At 37.1% G+C, this 26,482-nt stretch overlaps 1 protein-coding gene across 3 annotated transcripts in view; it reads right to left on the reverse strand.

The window, feature by feature from the left end:
* Positions 1 to 26,482, reverse strand: part of LOC127447748 (unconventional myosin-Ib-like) — a 161,121-nt gene that overhangs the window by 72,235 nt on the left and 62,404 nt on the right. For all 3 annotated transcript variants that reach the window (XM_051709787.1, XM_051709789.1, XM_051709788.1), the window contains exons 4-6: positions 7,018 to 7,112; positions 2,318 to 2,422; positions 974 to 1,020 (exon numbers count right to left, since the gene is read on the reverse strand). In XM_051709787.1, coding sequence (XP_051565747.1) covers positions 974 to 1,020; positions 2,318 to 2,422; positions 7,018 to 7,112 — 247 coding nt within the window. The remainder of the gene's footprint in view (positions 1 to 973; positions 1,021 to 2,317; positions 2,423 to 7,017; positions 7,113 to 26,482) is intronic.

Genomic DNA, 26,482 nt, shown 5'->3' on the forward strand with positions numbered 1-26,482 from the left:
TTGGAAATGGGGCCTGTCTAGATTTGATCAAAAATGACTTTTTACAAATAGTGATGGTGCTGTTTTTCACATCAGTAATGTCCTGACTATACTTTGTGATCAGCTGAATGTCACTTTGGTGAGTTAAAATACCAATTTCCTTCCGAAACAGCAAAATCTGTACACTATTCCAAACTTTTGTTCGCCAGTGTATATTATATTTTGTACTTATAATCAACAGCTATAAATCAATCGTAATATACTGTTTTGCCATTTTTATTTCAATGCTTCAATGGATTGTAGTTCACTCTCTAAAAGATGTCAAGTGTACAGTCATGTACCATTATTTTTCATTTCCGATTTTCCTAAAACTGCTTCCACATGCTTCAAATTGAAATTTGTAATTTTGTGATTCACATCAGAACTGGTTGGTTTGGTTCATGGATTAGAACTCTTTTATTAAAATAAGTTTTTGAAATCCCCATGGAGTAAATTAATGGGAAAAAGGCCACTGAAAAATTGGGCAGTCACTATTGCGCTCTGTAAGGGAAAAGAAAGAAGAGATTAAGCAGAACACACATAGGAAGAGTCAAAGACATCTTGAGGTGGTTGTTAGATAGGTTACGCCAAGTTCTGTTTGAGTGTTGCTCTATGCATGAACAGTAATCGCTCTACTATTGCTGTGTCAAAATATGACTGAAAGTGCTCAAATGCTGGATGATAAGAAGCAGAACACATACATGAGCTGGGTATTACAACAGGGGACTATATTTGCAAGGAAAAATGTGGTACAGAAGCAAAACTATATTCCCAAGAAAAGGTATTGCATCAGAGAGATGTCTTTGGCGGTGAGCTGACAGAATGCCATAGAATCGTTTGATTGAGTTTACATCATAGATCAAAAGTCCATGTTGATCTAATGCAAAGCAAATGCACACTAGAAATGTAGGAACAGCTGTAAAACACTCTAGCTGGAAAAAAGAGAGATACTCACGAATCGAGACGAGTTGTCATTTCTCATGGTTTTGGCATTCCCAAAAGCTGCAATGGAATAACATGTTGTAAGTTAGTCATAGATTCAGCAGATTCAGTATTACAACCTTGACTGATATCAGATGTTGGAAAAACAAAACAAAAAAACAAAAACACACAAGAGAGAGAGAGAGAGGAAAAAATGAAAGACAAAATTCTAAAGAGGTGGCAAATTGTCCTTCAATACTTTTCACAACCATGCAAAAAAATAAAAAATAAGAATATTAAGAGCAGTGTTTCTAAACAGATTTTTGCATCAGGACCCGGATTTTTTATTTGGCATCAAGTGGCGACCCAACACGATGCCAAAATTGTTTATTGTACAAAATGTCAATGACAACTTCAATTAAAACAAATCATATTTATTATATTAATGTGAACTGCACAGGCCAAATGATGAGAATGAGGGCATTCCCTTTTTTTTTCTTCTTTCTTTTAACATGTTGTTCTCCAGTGAAACTATTGAAACAATGAAATGAATTTTGCATCCAAATGCAAAGCAATGGATCATGTGTTTAAATAAGATTTTGCTAAAACTAACCATCAGCATGCCCCTCAGCATTAAAACATAATGACAATTAATACTTTTGCACTTTCAGTCTGAACTTTATCTCCTCTATACTATAGTATGGGCTACATACATAGAGAGTCTATGGTATAGAGAACATACAGCAGGAGATTTGCAGAGCCCCAGTGTGGGGTTCTTTACTCGCAGCAGCTAAACTCTCACAGATGTGCGATTTCACCCTGCTCAGGGTTCTGCTGCCATGAAGTCAGGGCATTCCTGCTCCATCACATCGCTTATGCGCATTTCCTGTCTGTGGCCCCAAATAAGAAACACAGCTGTCTGACTGCCAACAGGAACCGGGCAGATTTCGACCCATTAGCTGAGACTGGGGTAGGATTGTGGGGAAATATGTGTGATGTGGGTCTCAAACCAGCTGCCCTTAAACTTGTCTTTAAGAATGAGAATAACCTACCACCAAGTTCGCTCTTCCTTCTATTCAACGTAAGAATATTATTCATTCAAATGTAAAAAAAATTTGTAGTACATTTCCCTGCTTTTCATGGAAATATCTGGTTCATTTCTATTGAAAGATCTGTAAAAATTGTCTGAGCGAGCAACAGTAACCAAGCAGGGTGGGCTTAGTACAATTTCCTTTAACATTTAAGAACATCTGCATCATGTTTTAATACAATTACAAGGGACATGAAGGTTCGGTAGGTGTGCAAATGTCTTAAAGGTGTGAAATGTCAGAGACAAGGAAAATGCTACAGGAACAGAAGATATGGCTTTATATCTTACCCTCCAGCACGGGATTGGACTGAAGCAGCTGCTCCTTCACTTTGTTCACCTCCTGGCCCTTCCCACACACTGCTGCCACATACGACATCACAAATTTGCTAGCCTCTGAAACACAGACCACAGAAGAATGAAGTCACAGGCCATCTTCTTCTAGACGAGACCTCACCCCAAAATCCCCTTTACATCAATTATGCACATCCTACAGGGAGCAAACGCCGTTCCCACCACACCCTAGCCCATATGAGAATGCAAAACTCCCCCAATCAGCTTAAAGCCAACCATGAGATCAGCGGTTTAAAAGGTGTTCGATATCCTATTGAGCTGTTGCTATTAATTATAAAGATAAAACAGAACAATTCAAATATAGGAGAATGCTTGTGCACTTTGCTAATAGTTTTAATTGAGCTAATGATTTTATGCCTTTTATTTGGTTATTATATTTGTCTAAAGATGATGCCACTGTCATTAGACTCGCTTCACATGCTCTCCTTTGTCTTGCGACTCAATTCAGAGATAGTTTAGCAGTGATGGACCACTGGAATTAAAATGAATGAGAGAAATTACCCCCCCCCCCCACACACACACACAACAGATGTAGAAAAGGAAATCCCGCTTTACAGGTAAAAGAGCCAATCACCTTTCAGATACAGACATTGTCTGTCAGTCAACTCGAGAAGGCGCATGCAGCCTAAACCCCCCCCAAAAAAACCAACCAAAAAAAAAAAAAAAAGTTTTTTTTAGGACGATCCAAGCTAAAAAAACAAAAACAAAACAAAAAAGCACAATTTCTGATACCATTGTTGTCAGATTTTACTGCTAATTTGAAAAAAATGTTCTCTGATTGTAATCTTGACCAACTGTTTTGGAGATTTCTGTCTTTCCCTATTAAATAGATAGGAGCTGTACTTTTATGCCACTTGTATCCATTGAAAACAGCTGCTCAGGAGCGTACCAAAGCTGGACACCAAGTGGACTAACTTGCCTTGAAAAGGGACTTTGCTCAACTTCCGTATAAAAAAAAAATCCTGTTAGGGTCGATAAATCCAATTAATTTCTGTGAATCAGTTCCAAACGGTCTATTTTAATCAAAAGATTCAAAATTCTGATTAAGTGATTTGGTTGCGTCATCACCCAAAAATGTTCATGGAAGTCTTTGTGTGATATTTTTCATTAAGTATATAAAGCAATATTTTGGTACACAGTATAGAGTGATTAGCTAAATATAATTCTTCCTTGTGTTCTTTTAGTGAACAAACAACAACATTTTAATCATTTTAAACTAGATTTTTACTATATTTCACTTCTTGCATTAAACATTTTGAATCCACTTGGCAACAATGGCTGTTTGGTTAAAATTATGTTCCTCCAATTGCTTTTTTGGGAGCCATTTCAGAGCAAATACAACCAACCAGTAAATAGAGATGTTTATCTCAATATAGCTATATTTATCATTCTATATAGCTATATCGCCCAGTCATAATTTCCAAACAAAGCTTTTCAAAGAACATAAGATTTATCTTAGTTCATGCTTAATGACTTTCCCATGTCTGGACCACTGAGAACAGTGACTTACAGAAGTGCCGATTTGAAATGTTTCATGAACATTAAGAGGCCAGTACACCCACTTATTCATGTTTAAGAGATTGACCTCTATTTTTGAGCAATGCGGCTCTGCTCAATTGACTATGAAACATTTTGATCAAACCTGGTACATGAAGAGATGGCAGAGTGATGGTAAACCAGATAGAAAATAATGCCATAACTCCTCATTCCATTTAGCTTTAAAGAGTAACTAGCATGGACCATGAATATTGAATAAGAGAGCCCAATTCCATTTATTTCTGAGCTGGGTCAGATTTTCATTAGTAGAGAAGAGCATTACGAAATGAACTTGGAAACCTTGACTAACAGTTAATGATTTTTAACAGCTCTTTCTCTGCAGACCTAAAAAATGACATACAGATTACTAGAATCGCCCTTTACCTGATTGCTTTGAGTGTTGGATATCCTGGAATTGAGTGGATGGCACAGTAAGATGCCCGTGTATAAACTAATGAGACTAGCTTCATCCAAAAGCTCCTGCACAAACCTGATAACAAATCACATGCTGCCTGACTTCATCCGTACAGTATGAATCCGTACAGAGCAAAAAAGTCATACTGTATATTTAGCAAGACATGATCAATCATATCTCTCAAAAACACAATTACACACACTAAACAATTTGCAACTGTAAACACAAGAGAAGATCTAATGTGTTGTCTCAAGGGGGAGAGATTATGAGATGGTATCCATATGTAAACAATTGATGGAAGCCAATTGATGCATTGATGACAGACTCAAATTAAATTCTGCACCTGGTACCCATTTGCTGATCTTGATCTGCAAATTACTTCCCAAGTAACACCAGATGAAAATTTTGACACCAAGAACAATCTAAATGCAAGCTCACATGCGAACCAATGCAGCATTGACAAACAACAACACAATCAAAGGGCTGCATTAGTCCACTAGATCATTATTTTAATTGCAGATTACTCCAACTTGCATAACCATATTAAAGTCAACCTGTTTAAAGTCTAGAGTACCTAAACCCCCAGTTTATACCATAATACAATGTGATTACAGTAAATGTAATAACAAAGTTAGCAATGCACAATACAGAATGGATCAATCATCCTTTGACAGCATTGGGAACATTTGAGTAATTTGAGTAAAGAGTGGATTAAAAGAATGAGTTCATGGGAAAAGGAAATGACATGCATTAGTTGCAAAATGCTAAAACATGATAATTTTCACCATGTACATTCTTTATACTACGATGAAGAAAATCAGGTCTGCTTTCGGATGTAATATGGTAAATATTCTTAAGCTCTCCCATTCATCAGTGCAGTTTTGCATGTCAACCCATTATGCTTTGATTCAACTCAATTCAATGAAAAGTCAATTGAGATTAGGGATGGGACGATATGGTTAACGATTCAGTTCGATGTACGATACGAGGTTCACGATTCGTTATAATCTCGATTCGATAGAACACTGAAATGACAAAGTATGACAGAAAACAGTGTTTAATTTTTGTTAAATGTTTGAGCAAAATGCACATTAATATTTCTCATCAAAATAATGTTCTTTAAAACACAATATAAATGCTCAAAGTTCAAATAATAGGAGTTTCTCATACACTTTTCTCTATAAGAAAAGAATCACAAACAAATATGCCTTCAAAAATAGTGGGCCACATTCAGGCTGATCAGGTGCAGAACAAGCAAACCAAGAACAAGCAAGAACTGAACAAAACCTGTCCTGAAAAAGTATGTTAAAGTGGTTTGTGATTTTATTTTGTAATAATTTGTATGTCATCATTATTATTATGAAATCACATTTCAAATCAAAACTGTCAACATTTATAGTTATTTAGTGTAATAGTTTGGTTTTTATTAATTGAAATTTGATTTTATGTGATCTGTGATTGTGTTGTGTGTCTCTCTCTCTCTTTCTTTTTAACATCAACCTGCCCAGGGACTACAAATGAAAATTGGCCATCTTGGCTAAAACTGGCACATTTTACATTGATATTATGTTTCTTAATGTGTATTGTCCCTGATTAAATAAATAAATACAAATACATTTGAACTTTTTAAATAGATAAAAAAAATCTACATTCAATATGATATCATTAAATTGTACATATAATAATGATATGAGCTATCACTGTCTGAAATAATGTGAACAATTTACAAGTAATAACATTGAGTTTACATTCATTTGTATAACAAGCACTAAAATGGTACTGTCTCTTTAAGAGTTCAACATGCATATGCTCTGGTTTATTAACGAGAGAGAAGAGAGAAGTTTTTTATCTGATGGTAAAGAACAGAAAGGATAGTAAAAGACACTTCATTCAATGAAAGTGGCGTGCGGGATCTCATCTTTGATGGACACATATTACAAGGAAGAAATGTTTTAATCTCAAGCACTTTTCCAGGTATTCCATTACTTAAATTTTATAAAAGCTAAATTCCGGCACTTTAAACACTTAAAGAACCTTGTGCGAACCCTTTAAACAGTGTAGGAATAAAGCGCAGTAGGAATAAAATCAAACGATATAAAGATTATGATGTTTGACGGGTCATTTATGATCACGGACAGAAAACAATGTTGGAAATTTTGAAATATCGAGTTTTGCCTCTATATGTAATTTATTTTTGGTTCGTGATGAATTGAAATTCAGTATATCGTCCCAACACTAATTGAGATGTTTTACAATGGAAGTCATTTCTGATTTTCAACATTTCCAACAACTTTCCCAAATGCAGATTTTCCACTGCATTTGAGCTGACCCACAATATGATACAGAAGACTTCGACAAAAAACACTTCTAATATACATTTACTTGAATCCTACACCCCAAAGTGTAGCTATAAACTGCTTAAATTGTTTGGATTCAGTCAGATTCAGTGCATAGAAAGTGTCCGTGTGGCTGTTACTGTTTGTTTAACTTGCATTATGCCCAACAGATACCCATTTTAAACAAGAGTAGTTTACTCCATTATTGTATGTTGCTTCATAAAAGCCCATATTGTAAAAGATTGTGGTTTGCAGATGTGAGATATATGCAATAGGCATTACTCCTAAGTCACGCATTCTACTCGTAATGGCTTGATTGAAACGTGTGTGAGTGTTAGCAGAGGTCTCACCTGTCTTTCCTGCCCCACTCTCTCCTGTGATGAGAATACACTGGTCTTTATCTTGATCCCGCAGTGACCGGTATGCCTCATCTGCTAGAGCATAACTGAGTAGAGGAAAAAAAAAAAAAAAAAAAAAAAAAAGGAATATCAGGCTAATTCAACATTCAGGCAATTTCATATGTTGATATATACGGTTTACAAGAAACAGAGTGCAATTATCTTAAAAAATGTGTATACATTATTGAAAAGGAGGGGTATTCAATTAAATATTCAAGAGGTCCAGTCTCAACATTTCTTTCTAAATGTCTGAACAATTAAAAGTCCCAAAATAACATCTACTGTTTCAGAAAAGTTGCATGGCTTTAAAATGAAATAAGCAATGTGCATTTCAGAGCAATTTGGTGTACATTTTCAAGTTGGCAGCCTTGATACCTTGTAAAAGTAAGACATAAGTCCTAAACAGTCAAAATAGTCTTAAATCTGGAATTACACAGACTACCCTCTGTAACTGTAATTCACTTCACTATCTAGGCCTATTATTAGCATCCTGATCCTTAATTGAGAGCGACTGCTTATAGGCTCCCCACTGACATAAGAGGACAGGCAGAGCATGATTCAGAGTTGGTAATTGCCAGTGATGGCCATGTGTCAGCTAAATCAATGACATGTTCCAAACCCTGACAAAACTAGGTCACATTTATGGTTCAGCACATAGTCTGTCGGATCGTTTTGCAGCAGCATTTGTGGCATTATGCAGATTACCACAGGCAATAATTTAGACTCTTTTTCCTTTTTTTACATTAAAAATAAAAAATAAAATTGGCATTACAGTGAAACAATTATAATACAAGTCTATGGGATCATCGTTCCAGAGGGTTTAAAAGCAGAAATGTGAAGTTCACATTTTTGTTAAAGTACTTTCATATATATATATATATATATTTATTTTTTTTTTTATTTTTTTTTTTTAACTTTTTTCTAAAAATAAAGGGAATTAATTTATGGTAATCGACATGACAGATCTGTTATCAATAGAGCTTAACTTATTTTGAACCCGGAAAATTCCTTTACAACAACAGTGGTGACATCATCTATTCTCTTAAAGCATTGCATATGCAATTAGATTCATTATACCAAATTCCAGGACAGTTAACAATAGGAAAGTGGGTCATATTGTCATATATTCCAGTGAGCTCCGTAACGATGTGATAGTAAATTATGTGTTTGAGAAAGAAAGCACAAAACCTCCTGTCTGAGAGTTCACGTTTGTAGGGCTGGGCAGATCCAGAGGCTATTTGGCTGTTGTAGAGACAAGGTGTGGAGGAATCCATTTCTGTAGCTGATGCTTTTCTGGGTGAGAGATCAGCTCTAAATACAGTAAATTGGACTAAACATGGCCTAAAAATCATGCTAATCTTAGACCATTTTATTCCATCTCCTAGTTTCCTCCCAGTCTGTACTTTTCAACAATCATTACTCAGGAATTTTCCAAAACCACCACTAACAATAGGTCTGATTGTGAGGGAAATGTTGCATGTAGTTCCCCTCTTCTAAGACGAATAAAAGTCTGGCTTCATCAAGTCCAAGGGGAGCTGCAGTGAACTCTGTGGTAGTATATGCATACACTATGAGTATGGCAAGCGCTAAAGAAACTTGAGGGCACTGATAATCTGTTCAAAGGCCGTTGTTCCTGTAATGGCATTTCTGTAATACTTCATGGATATATATATCTTCAATGACCATGACAAAAATGCCATCTCTGATGTGGCACGCAGTACATTTGAAAACTTGAGATAATTTCACTGGAATGTCCTGAAATGGGTCAAAGGCATGCCATAACTTATTCAACTCAGAAAAATTGTTGACAAAAGTTATCTTTTAAGATAGCTTAAAAGCCACAGTGTTGTAATACACATGGTACCCTCCAAAACCTAGTGAGCTGACTTAGTAGGCAGCATTTTAAGGCATAATATGCATGCTCCCTACAAAAAGGCTATTCCGAAAAGAAGGTAGCATGATTATGCTGCCTTCTACGATTCCTTTAGGCCAAATTCTAAGGCAGCATCACATGTACTATATCCTTTATGGAGAAGGTAACCCCAGAAAGCATTGCGACAAGCTCAGTGAAACAAATCCATTCAAGATAATGGATAAAGTGAAATGTTGATTAGAAATACAAATCAACAAAACCATTCAACTTAATTAAAAAGACTATTCACCCAATATTTACCTCGCCTCCATGTAAATGTGATGTTTTGTTTAAACCAGTCATGACAGCCAGAAGTGATAGGATATTCTGTCAGTCGCTTGGTTTCTATTTCTGTGGTGTTAAACATCAAATATTTTGCTTGGCTGTGACTCTCTCACATCGTTCAGCGGTTTCATGTTCAGTGTGGAAAGACAAATTGTTTGTCGCTGGAAACATTGAGGAAATGCTGTAAGAGTATCATATCTTTTGCAGTGTAATCTGAATAAAGTACTTGTAATTAGACTACATTATATTTAAAAATGTGCAATTTTAGGACTTGAATCCTATGAGAATTTCTTCCTCACCAAAAGTCCATTAGGCAAATTCCTAATCATGCGCACTGAGATGACTGCAAAGGTACATATGACCGAGCCTTTGGAACAGGGGTGGAAAATGCCAGGTTTCATGGTCGTATAAGGCCCACAAGACCATTTTACCCGGCCTGCGAGGCCATTCGAGAAATATTTTGAAAAACAAGAAAATTACCTTGATTGTGTAAAAAATAATATATATATATATATATATATATATATATATATATATATATATATATATATATATACACACACACACACACACACACATACACACACACAGTATACACACACTACCGTTCAAAACTTTAGGGTCACTTATTCATTATTATTTTTTTTTTCCTTCACATTTTAGGATAATATTATCACAACTATGTAATAATAGAAATGGAACTATGGGATTTATGTTGTGACTAAAAAAAATCCAAAATAAATCGAAACTGTGTTATATTTTAGCATCTTCAAAGTAGTCACCCTTTGTCTAGAATTTGCAAGACATGTACTCTAGACATTTTCTCAACCAACTTCTTGAGGTATCACCCTGGGATGCTTTTTAAACAGTATTGAAGGAGTTCCCATCTATGTTGGGCACTTATTGGCTGCTTTTCTTTATTATTTAAGTCATCAATTTCAAAAACTTTTTCAAAATTAAATTTTAGTTTTATAATGAAATAAATTAATATGTTGGCACAATTATATTTTTGTCTACAAAACTAATTTCAAACATTTAAGCATATGCCTTCAGATCAAAAGAGTTTTAAGATCATGAGAAACATTTCAGTCAAGTGTTTCAAAACTTTTGAACGGTTTTGAACAGAATATATATATAAATGATTAATAACTTAAAATAATAACAAAGGCAAAATATTGTAAAATAGAAAGAACTAACAGAATGCATATGTTAATTTCAACCCACAATCCGAAATTGCAAGCAACTGAATGGCCAGCGAATGATTTAATAAATACTCGAATGGCTCTTAATAGGACAAAGGTTCCCCACCCCAGCTTTAAAAGGCAGCTGCCTATAGGCAGTAGACAACAATGAAGCTCACATGGTTTTGGAACAGAGCCTTTATGTCTGTTAGATTGCACCGACTGTCTGAGAATCCTGTTAATATTACAAAGATAAACAATTACTATTAAAACTCCAAGCAAAATCTTGTAGGGAACAGACATACACTACCGTTCAAAAGTTTGGGGTCACTTGCCTGAAAAGTTTCTTATAATCTTAAAAATCTTTTGATCTGAAGGCATATGCTTAAATGTTTGAAATTAGTTTTGTAGACAAAAATATAGTGTGCCAACATATTAATTTAATTACAAAACTAAAATTGTATTAAAAAAAAAAAAGTTTTTGAAATGGATGACTTGGACCGAATAATTAAGAAATTTCCATTTCTATTATTCCATAGCTGTGATGACTACTATTATTCTAAAATGTGAAAAAATAATAATAATAAAGAATGAGTAAGTGACCCTAAACTTTTGAACGGTAGTGTATTTTTGGAATATATTTTGAACCTAAATGAACTGTGGGTTCGAGAACTGAACCCAAAAATATGGAGGCCATCTGATGGAGGTTTGGGCAGAGACCTGGGACACACAGAGTAGGAAAGCCAGAGGGGGCACAGTGGGTTACATCAATCCAGAAATGTGCCGATCCTAGCTAACAGATGTTTGAGCGTTGTGAGGTAGCCTAACCACTCGACAAGACCCAAACAAAAGAGAATCATAATACAATTACCCAAACCCTGACTGAGGGACATGGGAGAGGGAGGACGCCACATCCCATAGAAGGAAATTTGCCAAATTGGCAGTTCTAGTCTAACATGATTCTTCAGGCTGTACCAGCATATACTTTAGGTTGGGAAGGGTCCATATGAATATGAATAGCTAAAATCTCAATATGAATAGACCCTTTAGGGTTCCACATAAGGACTGCAGGCAGTCCATAAAGAGTGACAAAAAAAAAAAAAAAATGGAGACACGTGTCTTATATGACCCATTAAAACTCAGCTAAAACTGAGCTTTGGTTTTCACTTGAAGGCCAGGGATTCATTAGATATTCTTCGAATTGTCTTGCTGCCACGCCTGCAGCCACATCAAGTGTAAAGAGAGAGGAAATTAAGAGTAAAGTGAGAACATCTGTAGTGAAACAGCTTGCTATCGCATAAGGTTAGGATAGAGTGGTCAATTCGCGTAGGGTACGCTACAAGTTGGAGCCATTTATACAGTATTCATACATCACTGTGACTTATATAAGCCCTGGTGAGATGTAATCACAAAGGACCAATTGGAACATCAAAGCAGGGAGCCCATGAGCTGTTGGCCTGTGGCAGCCAAATCTGACCAGGAGCTGAATGGGAGTTTTAGGATGAATGTAGGAGGGGTGTCCTTTAGCACTTAGCCTACAGGGTAATGAACTGTAATTTCAGTTTGCCTGAGATCGTGGTAAGACCCAAAGCCGCGACATGAGGCACATGGTAGAAAATAGTGTGTTCCTATCAATATTCCTGCTTAAAAGGGAAAGCCAACTGGAACATCCAAAATTCAGCCTTAGAAAGGATTGGCATCAATAGCCATTAATGTATAAATGTCTTCTGTAGACAGTTGCATTTAGATTACTTGATATTGGCTCCATTCAAAAACCAAGTGATATTCATCCCATGTGTCCTCCTTTGAGGCAATCCCATCATGCACTGCGGTAAGCTCAGTGAGAAAAAAAAATAAAACCAATATGGCGAACAAAGTGAGAGAAATGTTGATGTGCTAAATCTACTTAGAATTTATTAAACAAAGAATTTATTAGCTTAGCAACATGCTAAAAGCAAACTGTACTGAAATCAATTGCATTGTTAGCTTAGCAACTTGCTAATAGCAAACTGTAATGAAATCAATTGCACTGTTAGCTTAGCAACATGCTAATACCAAACTGTGCTGAAATCAATTGCACTGTTAGCTTAGCAACATGCTAATACCAAACTGTACTGAAATCAATTGCAAGTCGAGTCTCCCTGCACTTCACCTGAAAGAGTGAGATTTGTATGATGCACAAGTTGCTGCTCATGTCTAAACCTGCCCTGCTCAAATAAATAACTAAACCTGACCATGCTGGTCTGTTGGCTGGCTGTAGAGGGGTTTTGGGCATTTGTCAGTTGATCAGGATGGGAGACCAGCTAGCCGAGCAACTAAACCAGCTGAACACCATCTTGGCCAGGTTGGGACACCAGCTAGACCAGCCTTAAACCAGCACCTCTGTTGTTCACCTTAACACCTTTGTAAAATGAAAAATGTGAGAGAAAATGCCACAAAAATAAGTAGTGAGATAATTTTTTTTAAAATGGGCTATAAAAAGCTTGTATTTAGCAGAAAAAAAAACAAAATGCACAGTAGCGTGCTGACCAACTCTGGCCAGTTCTTCACTATGTTGGAATAGGAAATCTGTATCAGGTCCTGAATAGGCCACAGTGGAAGTAATGTTTTCCTGCTTGTGGTGCAGTGATCACGGAATCAGCTGGAACAGACAATGGACCACGGAAGTCACCGTGAAGAATGGCCGAAAATACAAGTGCATCCAACCAGGTGGCCACAAACACCTCAGCTGCATCCTGTACAAACATGCCTCTTGTTTTATAGAGTTGCAAACAGTGTTCTTGATTCTGCATGCACATGGAGAATACATAACATAGTCTCTGGGAGTAAACAGCCACAGGATGTGATGCCGTTTCACATGGGAGCTGTGAAATAACACAATGTGACTTTTTCTAAACAAGTTCTGTTTTTTTTTTTTTTTTTTGTCACACTGACCCAATCCTGAAAATGAACAAAAAGGCGAAAGCATCAGGGTCAGAACAACACTGGGGTTAAGTAAATGATAAAAATGTAATATCTGTTTTAGCTTTTCCTTTAACCTTACTTTGGCATACTTGTGCATGATAAGTTCTTCCCAAATCTCCTCTAGCGAGCTAAACACAAAGATGCGTTCAGTTTTCTGGAATTGTTTTATTGGGTAAAAACTGTTTATCTTCAATTTACTAAGTGTCTTTAACACAAAATGTACTTGTACATGTTTTGTTTTACATTAGCCTAAACGATAGAGTGTGAGAGACCTACACTTGGGATCCTCCTTCCTTCAGCTCCTTCACACTCACAGGAAGAACACAGGAGCAGGCCCGTCTTTTTTTAGTCACTCAGAACTTTACTGCTTCCCTCTGTCTGCACTGACTCAGCTTTCCTGACGTCTGTGCTCTGTATGTTCTGTCATATGTCCTACATCTGTGCTTTTAGGAGACCTATACAGACCTACTTATTGACTGTTCCACAACCTAGTGAGCTGCCTACATAGACAGCATTTTAGGGCCTCGTATAGGCATGCTCTAGAAACCAAGGCAGTTCAAAAAGGTAGGAGACATGACTATGCTGCCTTCTAAGACAACTTCTTTCTTTTAATTATTAAAAATAGTTCATTCTAATTAATAGGTACTATTTTTCATAATATGTGTGAACATTTTTTATGCTAATTTATGAAGTTCCATGATGGTTATAATGCTGCCTTAAGCCCAAAGTATACTTCGATTTTGACGCAAACGCTCAGCATCTGCATTCAGTCGAATGCAAGCCTGTCAAAGTATACTCCATTTGATGGTGCGCTCATACACAGGAGGTTGGCACATGTGCCCTATGACTGTTGTTTTTACGTTCGTCTCCTGTTATTTACTGGTGAAAATTTTAAATCTTCTAGCGTTTCTTTATGACAGCAATGGCTCAAATGTGAATATTGCCACCTTGTGGACCCTCTCATTTGTGTAAATAATTCTAGGCGCATGCGCATGCTCAGCGTTCGCATCTGACTGAAGTATACTTTGGGCTTTAGAAGGTAGCTTCCTATGTAAGCAGTAGAAATTAGGGAGCTCCACTCACTGACTGATACCAAAAGTTCTACATTACCATGTTGCTAACCTAATGATGGAGAACTCCAAGCATAAAAATACAGAGCACATACAGATATTTGGTGAAATAATATCTATCTATCTATACTTTTCAGAAATAAATGTTTGTTTCATCACAATGCATTCTGGACTTCTCTATGAAGACGCTTTTTTTGGTCAATTTGAGTTATCTTCAAAAGGCAGCCTAAAGTTGCTGCCTACCTTTTAGAACAGTCTTCACTATATGTATTTCACATCCACACATTTGTTTGTGCATTTTGGGAAATCGAATAAAAAAAAAACTGCTGGATGGGAACACCAAGATGTGAATAAAATCTCCAAAATGTGCATAAAAACGTATACACTTACTTGAGATGGATACATTTTTTATTCGATAAGAAAAAATGTGCATAAACTATGATGGAAACACATTTACCAAATAAATTCATAAAGAGTTTATTAAGAATACAAGATGCATATACAAATTAATGTGACTCAATAATTCATTCATAACTGGACTAACCAGCGGACCAATCATTGCATCGGAAATGTTGCTTTGGTCATCCTGAAATAACAATGTCCTGAAAATCCAAAGCATGCAAAAAGTTTGCCAAGTAAATCGGTCGAATACAAACTTGAACTATGCAGAAGAGCAGATTTATTGACACTTTTGAAAAATATCTTATAGATCCACACGGAAAGACATATGGATTGAGGAACGCACCCAAATAGTGTGACGCACTGTCGCTCCCAGACATGAGACAAAGTTCTTCTAGAGTTTTTGTTTGCATGTTCTAAATCGCGAGTATTTTATTAATAAAAGAGTCACAGTGGCTACTGGAAGTGACGATTTTGTTCTTTTGAACACATGGGATGGAAACGGGGCTTTATTCGCAAATTGTTTTTGCGATATTATGGTTTACCACAATACATGATGGGATTGCCTCAGAGAAGGACACATGCGAAAAATGTCACTTGGTTTTTGAACAGAGCCAATTTTATGTAATGCAAATATCTACAGAAGCCATCTATATATTAAATGGCAATTGATGCCAGTCCTTTCAAAGGTTAAATTTTGGGTGTTCTAGTTGGTTTTCCTTTTTAAGCAGAGTTACCGATGGTAGGAACACACTATTTTATACCACCTGGATGGAAACATAGCTTGTGATGCCTTAAAATGCTGTGTAGGTAGAGTCTCACAAGGTTCTGGAACAGAGCTAATAATAAGGCTGGTTGAGTCTTTTTAGGATGAGCAGGAAAAGAGAATCGGATGAACTGAAATTGAATCCATTCAAACAAACATTAGTCTATTTTTTTACTGCAAACTGCTAAAATACACCATGCAGTGTTTGAGAGCCCCAACAAAAACTCTGTGTTCTGCCGTTCTGATGCCCTGCAGAGAGAACATCCTCTCTCGATCATTCACCCACAATAAGGCTTGTTTTATTATATTATTGACATAAATATCATTGGATAAAAGCATCTGCTAAATCAAGGGTCTTCAACAGGGGGTCCGCAAATTACGGTTTGATCCACCACCGACACTCGTAATAATCACTCGCAGGCGAGTGAGACAGAGTACCGTCGCTCCCTTATGCATATTACGCAGTCTGCGTAGGGCACCAACTCCATGGGGGGCACCAGAAACTTCACCGGCTGCCCTTACTTGCACGTTATACGTTATTCAAGGACCCAGTAGTAGACACAAACGATCGGCTCGCACTTTATTCTTGCGCTCGCATGTCCCTGGGGAGAGAGGAGTATGTATTTCAGTCCAGTAATCCTTCCTTATATTCGTACATCCAGTTTTATTTTGATATGAACTAAAATGGAATGCCGAACATTGTTAAAGTTTGACGAAATTAGCCCAATCGGCCATGCTCATAACGAGCTGCTCATATCGCAATGCATATGTTAAGCAGCACTGCAGTAGAGGGTTGTGCGCGAATGTCAGCCTACAGTTTCTTGTATTATTAGTTGCTTTTTGCTTTCAGAACAATAGCCTATACTTACTTAATATACAGTATAGACCTATGTATATGTAATATGTCTACATTTATAGTTATCGCTGAGATTATCAAGCTGCCATAGTCTACACTGACAGTGACTGTCAAATCAACATAATTAAAAGGTACATACAGTAATTTTGTCCTCATTACAACGTTTTCCTCCTACAGAAATTAACTGTAATTTTGAAATGTATGAATAAAATCGATCAATAACATGAGATGAAGACTCCAGGTATTGGCCTATCAGTAACCAGTAACCTTATAAAAGTTTTTTTTATGCTGCATGGACAATCTGTCTTTCTGTTTGGCTGTCTATTTTTTTCTCTTTTTTTTTGGAGGGGGTATGGCACAGTGATTAAAAAGGAAAATTAAAAATAGCACTTCATGTCAAAAAGGTTGCAGACCTCTGCTTTATTTAATGATTATTTTAATGGCTTTGCAATGTAAACATCATAAAATATGTACATACAACAATATGGTGCCATACAAGTTTTTATAGGCATAAAACACAACACTCAATTTTCAGACAATATGCAACAGGGGTCCCTGCTCCGTCTCTCTACATACCAAGGGGTCCTTGGCCTGAAAATGGTTGAAGACCCCTGTGCTAAATGATTAAATGTAAATGATAAACGTAGATCTCAAAGGGGAGCGTGACCTAAGTGTGATCCTTAACGGATGTAGAGCTGTCAGGCAGGCAAGCAGTCTCCACAAGACAACAAATAATGCCATTGTCGCACAAGCTAACTGTGGCTAAGAGGAGGCCAAACTACACGAGCCGAAGCTTGTTTATTCAACCCAACGGCAGGAAATGAGGGAGAGGGAATGGTGAACCTGCTGGGAGAGGGGTCATCTTTACATTCTGAGAGCCAAAATAAACATAATTAGGAGGTGCAATCTCATGACAGTATAATGATCATAACTTTAACACAACATAGTGTGGCTGACTGCCTATTATTATAATATTAGGGCTGGCTAGCAAATATTCACAATATATTTACCATGATTTTGCTGGCGACATAAAATTAAGCAACATCTTGAATGTATCATGAGTGGGTCATTTGAGTACATTCACTTGTTATACAATTTTGAGTCTGAGAGTATTAAGACAGAGATGTTTAAATAGTCTTTGGTTTAAACTTTTGGTTTGAGTTGTTAAATTGATCCATTTCCAAGATACAGTTCAAATTATGATTCAATGAATCAATTCAAAAACACAGATTCAGTGAATTATTTGCACTTACTGCAGTCCCCACCTGGAGTTTTTCATATAGTATTGTTGTAAGGAAAAAAAAAAAAAAAAAAAGTACAGTTGTGCTCAGAAGTTTGCACACCCTGGCAGAAATTGTGAAATTTTGGCATTGATTTTGAAAATATGACTGATCATGCAAAAAAACTGTCTTTTATTTAAGGATAGTGATCATATGAAGCCATTTATTGTCACATAGTTGTTTGGCTCCTTTTTAAATCATAATGATAACAGAAATCACTCAAATGGCCCTGATCAAAAGTTTACCTACCCTTGAATGTCTGGCCTTGTTACAGACACACAAGGTGACGCACACAGGTTTAAATGGCAATTAAAGGTTAATTTCCCACACCTGTGGCTTTTTAAATTGCAATTAGTGTCTGTGTATAAATAGTCAATGAGTTTGTTAGCTCTCACATGGATGCACTGAGCAGGCTAGATACTGAGCCATGGGGAGCAGAAAAGAACTGTGAAAAGACCTGCGTAACAAGGTAATGGAACTTTATAAAGATGGAAAAGGATATAAAAAGATATCCAAAGCCTTGAAAATGCCAGTCAGTACTGTTCAATCACTTATTAAGAAGTGGAAAATTCAGGGATCTCTTGATACCAAGCCAAGGTCAGGTAGACCAAGAAAGATTTCAGCCACAACTGCCAGAAGAATTGTTCAGGATACAAAGAAAAACCCACATGTAACCTCAGAAGAAATACAGGCTGCTCTGGAAAAGGACGGTGTGGTTGTTTCAAGGAGCACAATACTTGTTGACCCCTCTCCAAACACAGCGCTTATGCTTGTGACCATAAAGCTCTATTTTTGGTCTCGTCACTCCAAATTACAGTGTGCCAGAAGCTGTGAGGCGTGTCAAGGTGTTGTCGGGCATATTGTAACTGGGCTTTTTTGTGGCATTGGCTTCTTTCTCATTTTTGTTCAAGTATCGTCGTACTGTGCTCCTTGAAACAACCACACCATCTTTTTCCAGAGCAGCCTGTATTTCTCCTGAGGTTACCTGTGGGTTTATATATATATATATATATTTTTTTTTCCTTCTTTTTCTCACAGCATGCACTAATTTATAAAAAAAAAAAAAACACATATTTCCTCTCTGGGTACCATGTGTCAGTTACAAGTGCACAGCAAGAATGTTTTTAGTTTTGGTTAAAATCTGTAAAAGTCTGTTTAAAACTCGTTTCCATAGACTTACATTTGAAATGAGCATAAGCTTGTATGTTAATATGGCGGGCAACAACATTTGCTTAGGTAGGATTGATTAGTAACATTAAGGCATTGCTTAGTAAAGGATCAATTACTTGTAATTAGACAGCCTGGCAATTAAAGACATGGCTAGGTAAACTGCTTTGAAAAGCCAGAGTTACATGGGTTAAAAATCAAGGTCCACATGAAAACATTTAGGATAGCTGTAAAGTCAATGCCGAAACCCTGGGAAACCAAGGAAAGTCAAAGCAGGAATGTAAACAATGAGAAACACAAACACTAGCTGAGGTCTGGTTCATACCGTGCCATAGTTTTCAGTATGTGAGCATTACATATCATAAATCCAAACACAGCAAAACCATGCAACTTCAATATTTGAAAAGTAGATAAGCAATAACTTCTACTGGCATACTGCAGACAGTATGTAAGCCTATTACATGGCTCTCGGGATTACTTGATTCTGATTGGTCAATCATGGCATTCTGCGGTCAAATATGACAGATAGGCAACCAATTTTATAAAGTACAGTTTCATTACTCTCGTATCGCTCCACAGTCTTCAACACTATAATCCTACAATTATTTCAACTTGAATTGATATTTCATGTCCATTTATTTTTTTTTTTATTTGGCAATACATTCAATATATCAAATTAAACCCTTTCAGGGTTACACAAGACTCTTAATAACAATGTCAGGGTTTATTTTGTGATAATGAATGACTGTACATAAATAATTGCAGGTGCAAAGTTAGTTATGCTGTTAAAAAAACAAAAAAAACAACACACATTGCTTTACTATACATCAATATTAGTAAAAGTTTCGATTTAACTAAAGGAAAACTGCAAACAATTTACACCAAGCATTACGCTGAAGTTGTGAATAATGACATGTCGGAGAATATTTTAATGATGCACCCCACTTGTTGCTATGGAAACATATACAGTAGCATACAGTATATAGTATACTCAGTCCACTCCAATCAGCCTCATGTCATGAAAATGTATGAATGTGGCAACATTTTTGCAAAATATAACGTGGTTCATTACATGTATTGCAGCAGTTCAGATGCAAATGGTGCTAAAACTATTTAAATAGGATTTCAAGGTTAATGCGCGATCAAATTTTAAATCAATAAAACGTACCTCCCTACCCTAAACCTAAAATGCAACCACATCAGCTCATGTCAACTCGCTCTCCAGGACTTGTACCTCGGCCCTTCATGTTGCAAAAGCAACGCTCTATCAGTTGAGCTACTGTACAATTTGATCGCACACAAACAAGCCTATAATGGTAGTTTGTTATGTAATGCAAAGTTTGAAATGTATCGCCTTACAAAACATGCACTATAGTTAAAGTGTTTTGATGTCATAAGCTAACACCGAGTAAGGAACAGAGCGAACAGAACATTTATGAACTGATAATCTGCCGTTTTACTCGTGATTTGTGTGAATGTGATAAAAGTCACTGTTTATTTCTCCAGGTCACTGCTGTGATACGTAAAAACGAGTCACGTAAAAATCATTTAGGTATAGTAACGTGATTCTATGAGAGGTTGAGGTTGAGTCCAGTGCACTTCATTTAAATACTGAAAAGCATTTCCAGAAACACCAATTAATCAATTATTAATTTGTCTTCAAAATAAATGCAAAGTATGCTTTAATACTGAAACCGACAAGAGCGAATCTAAATACAATACTCTTAAACTTCCTTGTTGATTGCCATTCAACTAATTAACGGATTTAAATGACAGACATAAGTGTAAATAATGCGGCATTTAAAGGCATAACCATTGATGACACAGGGGAGGTGATTTTGTATTACACAACCTGAGCCAGAAAAAACAGTGGCATATTCAATGCAACTCTCATGCATCTCTACAATAAACCCATAAAAGGGACTTTCCAGTTGTGAAGTGAACATTTTCCAGCACTATGTCCTCATGGCCCCATAATAATCCACACCAGAGCCTTTTTGACTTGTAGCTGTGGATTGCAAAAAGCTGAAGTGAATACTGCAGGTATAGAGGCCATTTGCTTTGCATTTCGCTTGCAAAAAGATGAGGGTGGGTGGCCGAAGTTACATAAGAAGAGAAGCTTCCCTCTCTATCAAACAGTGAGCTTGCCAATACACAATGTCCAGAGTTCACCTGTCTCTGTGCTAAAAGCCATCACTGATAAGGTTGGGTGGGGCGTTTAGTTTCAATTAGTAATTCTTTCTTGGAGGAGAAACTTTTACTTGGTACTGTACATGCTTTCATAGTACACTGAGCTCTTATATCAAAAGATCACAGGGAATATTTCTCATATTGATATGACTCCTTTAAGCGGCAGTTTTTAGAAACTTTGACAGTCTGCAGTTTCACCATAGATGTAATGACAGAAGCAGACAACTGGTCCACACCCTTGAAAGCTGCCTCCTGCTTCCCACATGTGTGAGATGTGGCAGTGAGTGAGCAAGTCAAATAAAGAAATGTCTCCTACACACACAGCACTCCTTGATCACTCTCCTGCAAGGTGGGGATGATTTTGATCTTCCATTGATTTCTGGGCTGAAAGAAATGTTTGGATGCATTGTGATGCAATGTGTCCATCTCCTTCTCAGCCTGCAAAGATGCAGTGGTCCCAAAAAGTATTTAGACATCAAATTCACACTTAAATATGTACGTCACTGTGTTAGATAACAAAATATCAAAACAAGTGGCATCTACAATTAAATGATGCTAGAGCTTTTCTCAGAACTAACTTTTCTAAGACACTGGTCTTTTAAGTATTAAGTCAGCTCCCCTTAAGTTCCCACAGGTGTCATAGCATAGTAATCAAAGGTGTAGTTCATCACATTAACAATAACTACAGTATGTTCTACTAATGTTTGACAACCAGAGAGTGTGCTAATACTGTCTTCATTTGAATACAACCCCAATTCCGAAAAAGTTGGGACAGTATGAAAATTGCTAATAAAAACAAAAAGGATTGAGTTGTAAATTATATTCACCTTTTGCTTTATTGAAAGCACTATAACCACACATAATACGATGTTTTACCTTGTGAATTTTATAGTTTTTTTTTGAAAATGTACAGTCATTTCAAACCAGATGATTGCAACACGCTCCAAAAAAGTTGGGACAGTCGAGTGTTTACCACTGAGAAACATCACCATTTCTTCTAATAACACTTATTAAGCATTTGGGCACTGAAGACACAAGTTTGTTAAGTTTAGAAAGTGGAATTTTCCCCCAGTCATCCATTATGCAGGTCTTTAGCTGCATAATTGTACGGGGTCTTCGTTTCTGGATGGTGTGCTTAATAATGCACCACACATTCTCAATTGGAGATGGTCAGGACTGCAGGCAGGCCAATCTAACGCACGCACTCACTGCTTACACAGCCATGCACTTGTAATCCGGGCAGTATGTGGTTTAAATTGTCCTGCTGGAAAATGCAGGGACGTTCCTGGAAATGATGGTGCTGGATGGCAATATATGTTGCTCCAAAGTTTGTACATATCTGTCTGCATTCATGGTGTTCTCACAGATGTGTGTTACCAATGCCATGGGCACTGACACACCCCTGGCCCATACAGACACTGGCTTTTGGACCTGACGCTGATAACAGCTTGGATGGTCCTTTTCCTCTATGTCCCAGAGAACATGACGGCTGTGTTTTTCAAAAACTATTAGAAATGTGGACTCTTCAGACCAAAAAACATGGTTCCACTGTTTCTACTTTCCATCTAATATGAGACCGAGCTCAGAGAAGTCAGCAGCACTTCTGGACAGTGTTGATGTAGGGCTTCTGCTTTGCATAGTAAAGTCTTAACTTGCATCTGTGGATGCAGTGGTGAATGGTTTTGACCAGCAAAGGTTTACTAAAGTTATTCCAAGTTCATGTTCATGATATCCATTACAGATGAATGATGTTTTTTAAGACCGTGACATCTGAGGGATCAGAGATCACACACATTCAGAAATGGTTTTTCAATTTCCCCTTTACACACCAAGATTTGACCAGATTCCTTGAATCCTTTAACTATATTGTGCACTGTAGAGGGTGAAATGCCCAAAATCCTTACAATTTGTCTTTGGGGAACATTGTTCTCAAAGTGCTGGATTATTTGCTGAAGCATCTGTTGGCAAATTGACAAGTCTCGAATGATCCTTTCTCTTGAAGGACTAGGCTGATTTTGGAGGCTCCTTATATACTATGACATGATTGCCTCACCTGTTTAACATCTCCTGTTTCACATTGCCTTGTTATTTTAACTCATCAAATTGTTATTAGTCTTAAATTGCCCATTTCAATATTTTGGAGCCTGTTGCAATCATCTGCAATTCAAAAAGTAAAACACCATATGTGTAGTTGTAGTGCTTTCAATATAGCAAAGGGTGAATATAAATGTACAAATCACTCCTTTTTGTTTTTATTAGCATTTTTCATACTGTCCCAACTTTTTCGGAATTGGGGTCGTACTATATCTGTTGTCTAGGTTACAAAACCTAAAATTTATTTCAGTAAAATGCTTTGCTTTATAAGTGTGCCTTTGCCATCTTTCTTTAAAATAAACACCACTTGCAACCCTCTATGGACACGTTGGAGTTAGAATTGCCATTGGTTAGTACATTTTTGTTTTTACTCGCCAGAATTTTGACATGTTTTTTGGGGGTGTGTTAAGATCCAAGAATTTTGGTTGAAGGTTTTGTGTGTGACATTTTGGGCACTCAATTTTTACTTTGCCCCAGACTCTGTATTTTGGGTGATGGGGCGGTCATAAATTTGGGGGATAAACACATAAAAAATTGGGTTCTGTCCAGTATCATGACTGGCAGGCAAATTATTTTAAGGGGATGGAAGCGGAGTGGTGTGCGGAGCTGGGGAGGGTGGCAGCTTTCGAGGTGGTGGCAAGTAGAAGGCTGGGGTTTTGGGACATGTTTGATAGGAAACGGGGCAATTATTTAGTGCTTTTGGGGGACTCTCGGGGAGGGGTTGTGGAGAGGGAAGTTTAATTTAATTATGTATGTTTATTATATTTTCTTTTTTTTTTCTTCTTTTTTTGTGTGTGTGTGTGTGTGTGTGTATTATTATATGTGACCACAGGGGTGTTCGTTGGGGTCAGGGTGGGATTGGTGACTGGGGAGGGGTATTAGTGGGGGTTAAATGTTGATTCGATGTATGTGTGTTGTTTTTCTTTGTGTATCTATGAATCAATATAAAATGTTAATTGGAAATAATGATACAAGCTGTTGTCACTGTTTGAAATTTAATACAAACTTTTAACAAAATACTCACAAGGCTGGAACCTAATGAAAATAGAATTAATAACTATATTATAAAATAATTACATTATTAAATATTAAATTATAATAATTTAAAGGTGGAGTAAGCGATTCCTGAGAAAGACTGTTGATATTTGAACTCAACAGCCAAACAAACACACCCTTCACTTCAGTGCTCCTTCAGAAGCTCCGTTCCCCTAATTCATTCACAAGGCAATGACACTAACAACTGGGCTAGCTGACCAAAAGACAAATATGGCAGAATCCGATGTGTCTGCTGCCTGAGGGTAAGTTAGCCTCAATAAGTGGAAGCAATTTTTATCGCTATGAAAATTCAGGTGGCATATGTTTTTTTGTAGTACTGTAAAAAAAGTGTGACAATAACCCTGTCAATAGGTGTGGAAGCAAAATACTTCTCTTAGCCAAAGTCTAAGCCGAGGACAAACTTAGCCAATGTATTGATAACATTATCACCAGTAACTTCAACAGTAACTTACACTCGACCGTCAGTTATACATGGAGAAACGTTGTTTATTGCCATTTCTAAAAGAACAAGGAATAAAATAACATGGCAGGGTAATATCTCTGACGTTATTTAGATTTTCTTGTTACTATGGTGTAATTCCACAGAAGAGCACATAGACGGTGCGAGTGCGTTATGCAGGTGAAGATGTGTAATTCCAAGGAAAAGTATGTGCGGTCTGCCGTAGCAAGTAAAAAATTTGTATACCAATTTGGTATGGTAATTACTATGAGGTTATTTATGTTTCATTACTGTCATGGTGTAGCTCCGTTCCTCGTGGGCGAGGATGTGGAAGAGGCAGAGCCGCTGGCAGAAGCAGAGGCCACTATAGCTAACATCACAACAACAGCATATCTTGGTTCTATGAAACATAGCAAAACGAATGTTACCCAACTATCAAGCAGAAACAGAGCAACCTCCGCATCCGTCTTCAGGCCTTTCAGCTCTCGCAGGTCTGTCCACCGTTGGAAAGCCTCTCCGATGTTTACATGGCTCCTAGCCCTTGCCTGTTCATACCCCTTCTTTGTCATTTTATATTCGTCTTACCTTTTTCTAGGCCATCTCTCCTGCTTGGAGTTCAGCAAGTTAGCATTAGCCAGATTTACCATCCCTCACCTTCTAATGAATTTCCCTCTCCCTCACTGCCCCATCTCCCCCCCCCCCACCATCCTGTGCTTGAGCACGAACCGCCTCCTGTTGCTGGTTGGTTGGAATAGCGTTGTGTGGATCGGTCCGATCCACTTTGTTTATTTTCCCATTTACAAAACCAGGGCTGTGTACAAACACCAGATTTTTTTTCAGCGCACAGACAGAATGGACAGCTTGCGGACTGTGAAGAGATATTCGCGGAATTTAACAAAAAGTGTACTGGATTAAAATGACTTACTCCAACTTTAAGTGCTACTATATCAAAATTACTATGCAAACAAACATTTTTACCAAACCCTTGCATAGATGTGGCACAAGCCTATTTGTTAAATTATTTAATATATACAGCTTTAATATATACAGTGTCTGAAGTTAAAATATTTCACTTAGTTAAAATGTATGATTGTGCCTTTTAAATATTTATGTACTTACACTTTTATTACACTTACAACATAACTACATTTTGTAACATGTTTGTTTATATGCACTTGTGCAATTTACATTGAGTCTACATTGATATGAATAACAAGCGCTAAATTGGTACTGTTTCTTTAAGAGAATGGCTGCTCTGCGAGCATGTGTTTACAGTTGAAGGAGGGCAGTGCAAATTAAGAAGAGAAAAGTTGCACGTTTGTTTTTCCCTCATCTGTGCAATGTATGATTTCTGATCACCAACTGATTGTAAATAACAGAAAAGATATTAAAAGAGACATGAAAACGGGGTGCCTGGGACTCGTCTTTGGACACACAATTCACGGAACGAAGCAAATGGAAACTTATATAATATGTATGACTTGCTTGTACAAATATTTGTTGTACATGTTCTCAAAATTCAAATCTACAAGCTCGAGTTTTGCAACACTTTTACCTTCTAACAGGCACGTTACTGGTGCTTTAAAATGGAGAATGTTGTGAAAACAGTCCGGGGAAAAGTTTAACCAAAATCAGAGTTGACATCGTTAAATGTAATGTTAATGTCATTTCATAGCTGAACCTAAGCGATGGTGACAGTGTGATCATGACAAATCCGGACCCACTGCAGCCAATTAAAGTCAATTTCCTTCACGAGAC

Source organism: Myxocyprinus asiaticus, chromosome 11, assembly GCF_019703515.2.
Source record: "Myxocyprinus asiaticus isolate MX2 ecotype Aquarium Trade chromosome 11, UBuf_Myxa_2, whole genome shotgun sequence".
NCBI classification, from domain to species: domain Eukaryota; kingdom Metazoa; phylum Chordata; class Actinopteri; order Cypriniformes; family Catostomidae; genus Myxocyprinus; species Myxocyprinus asiaticus.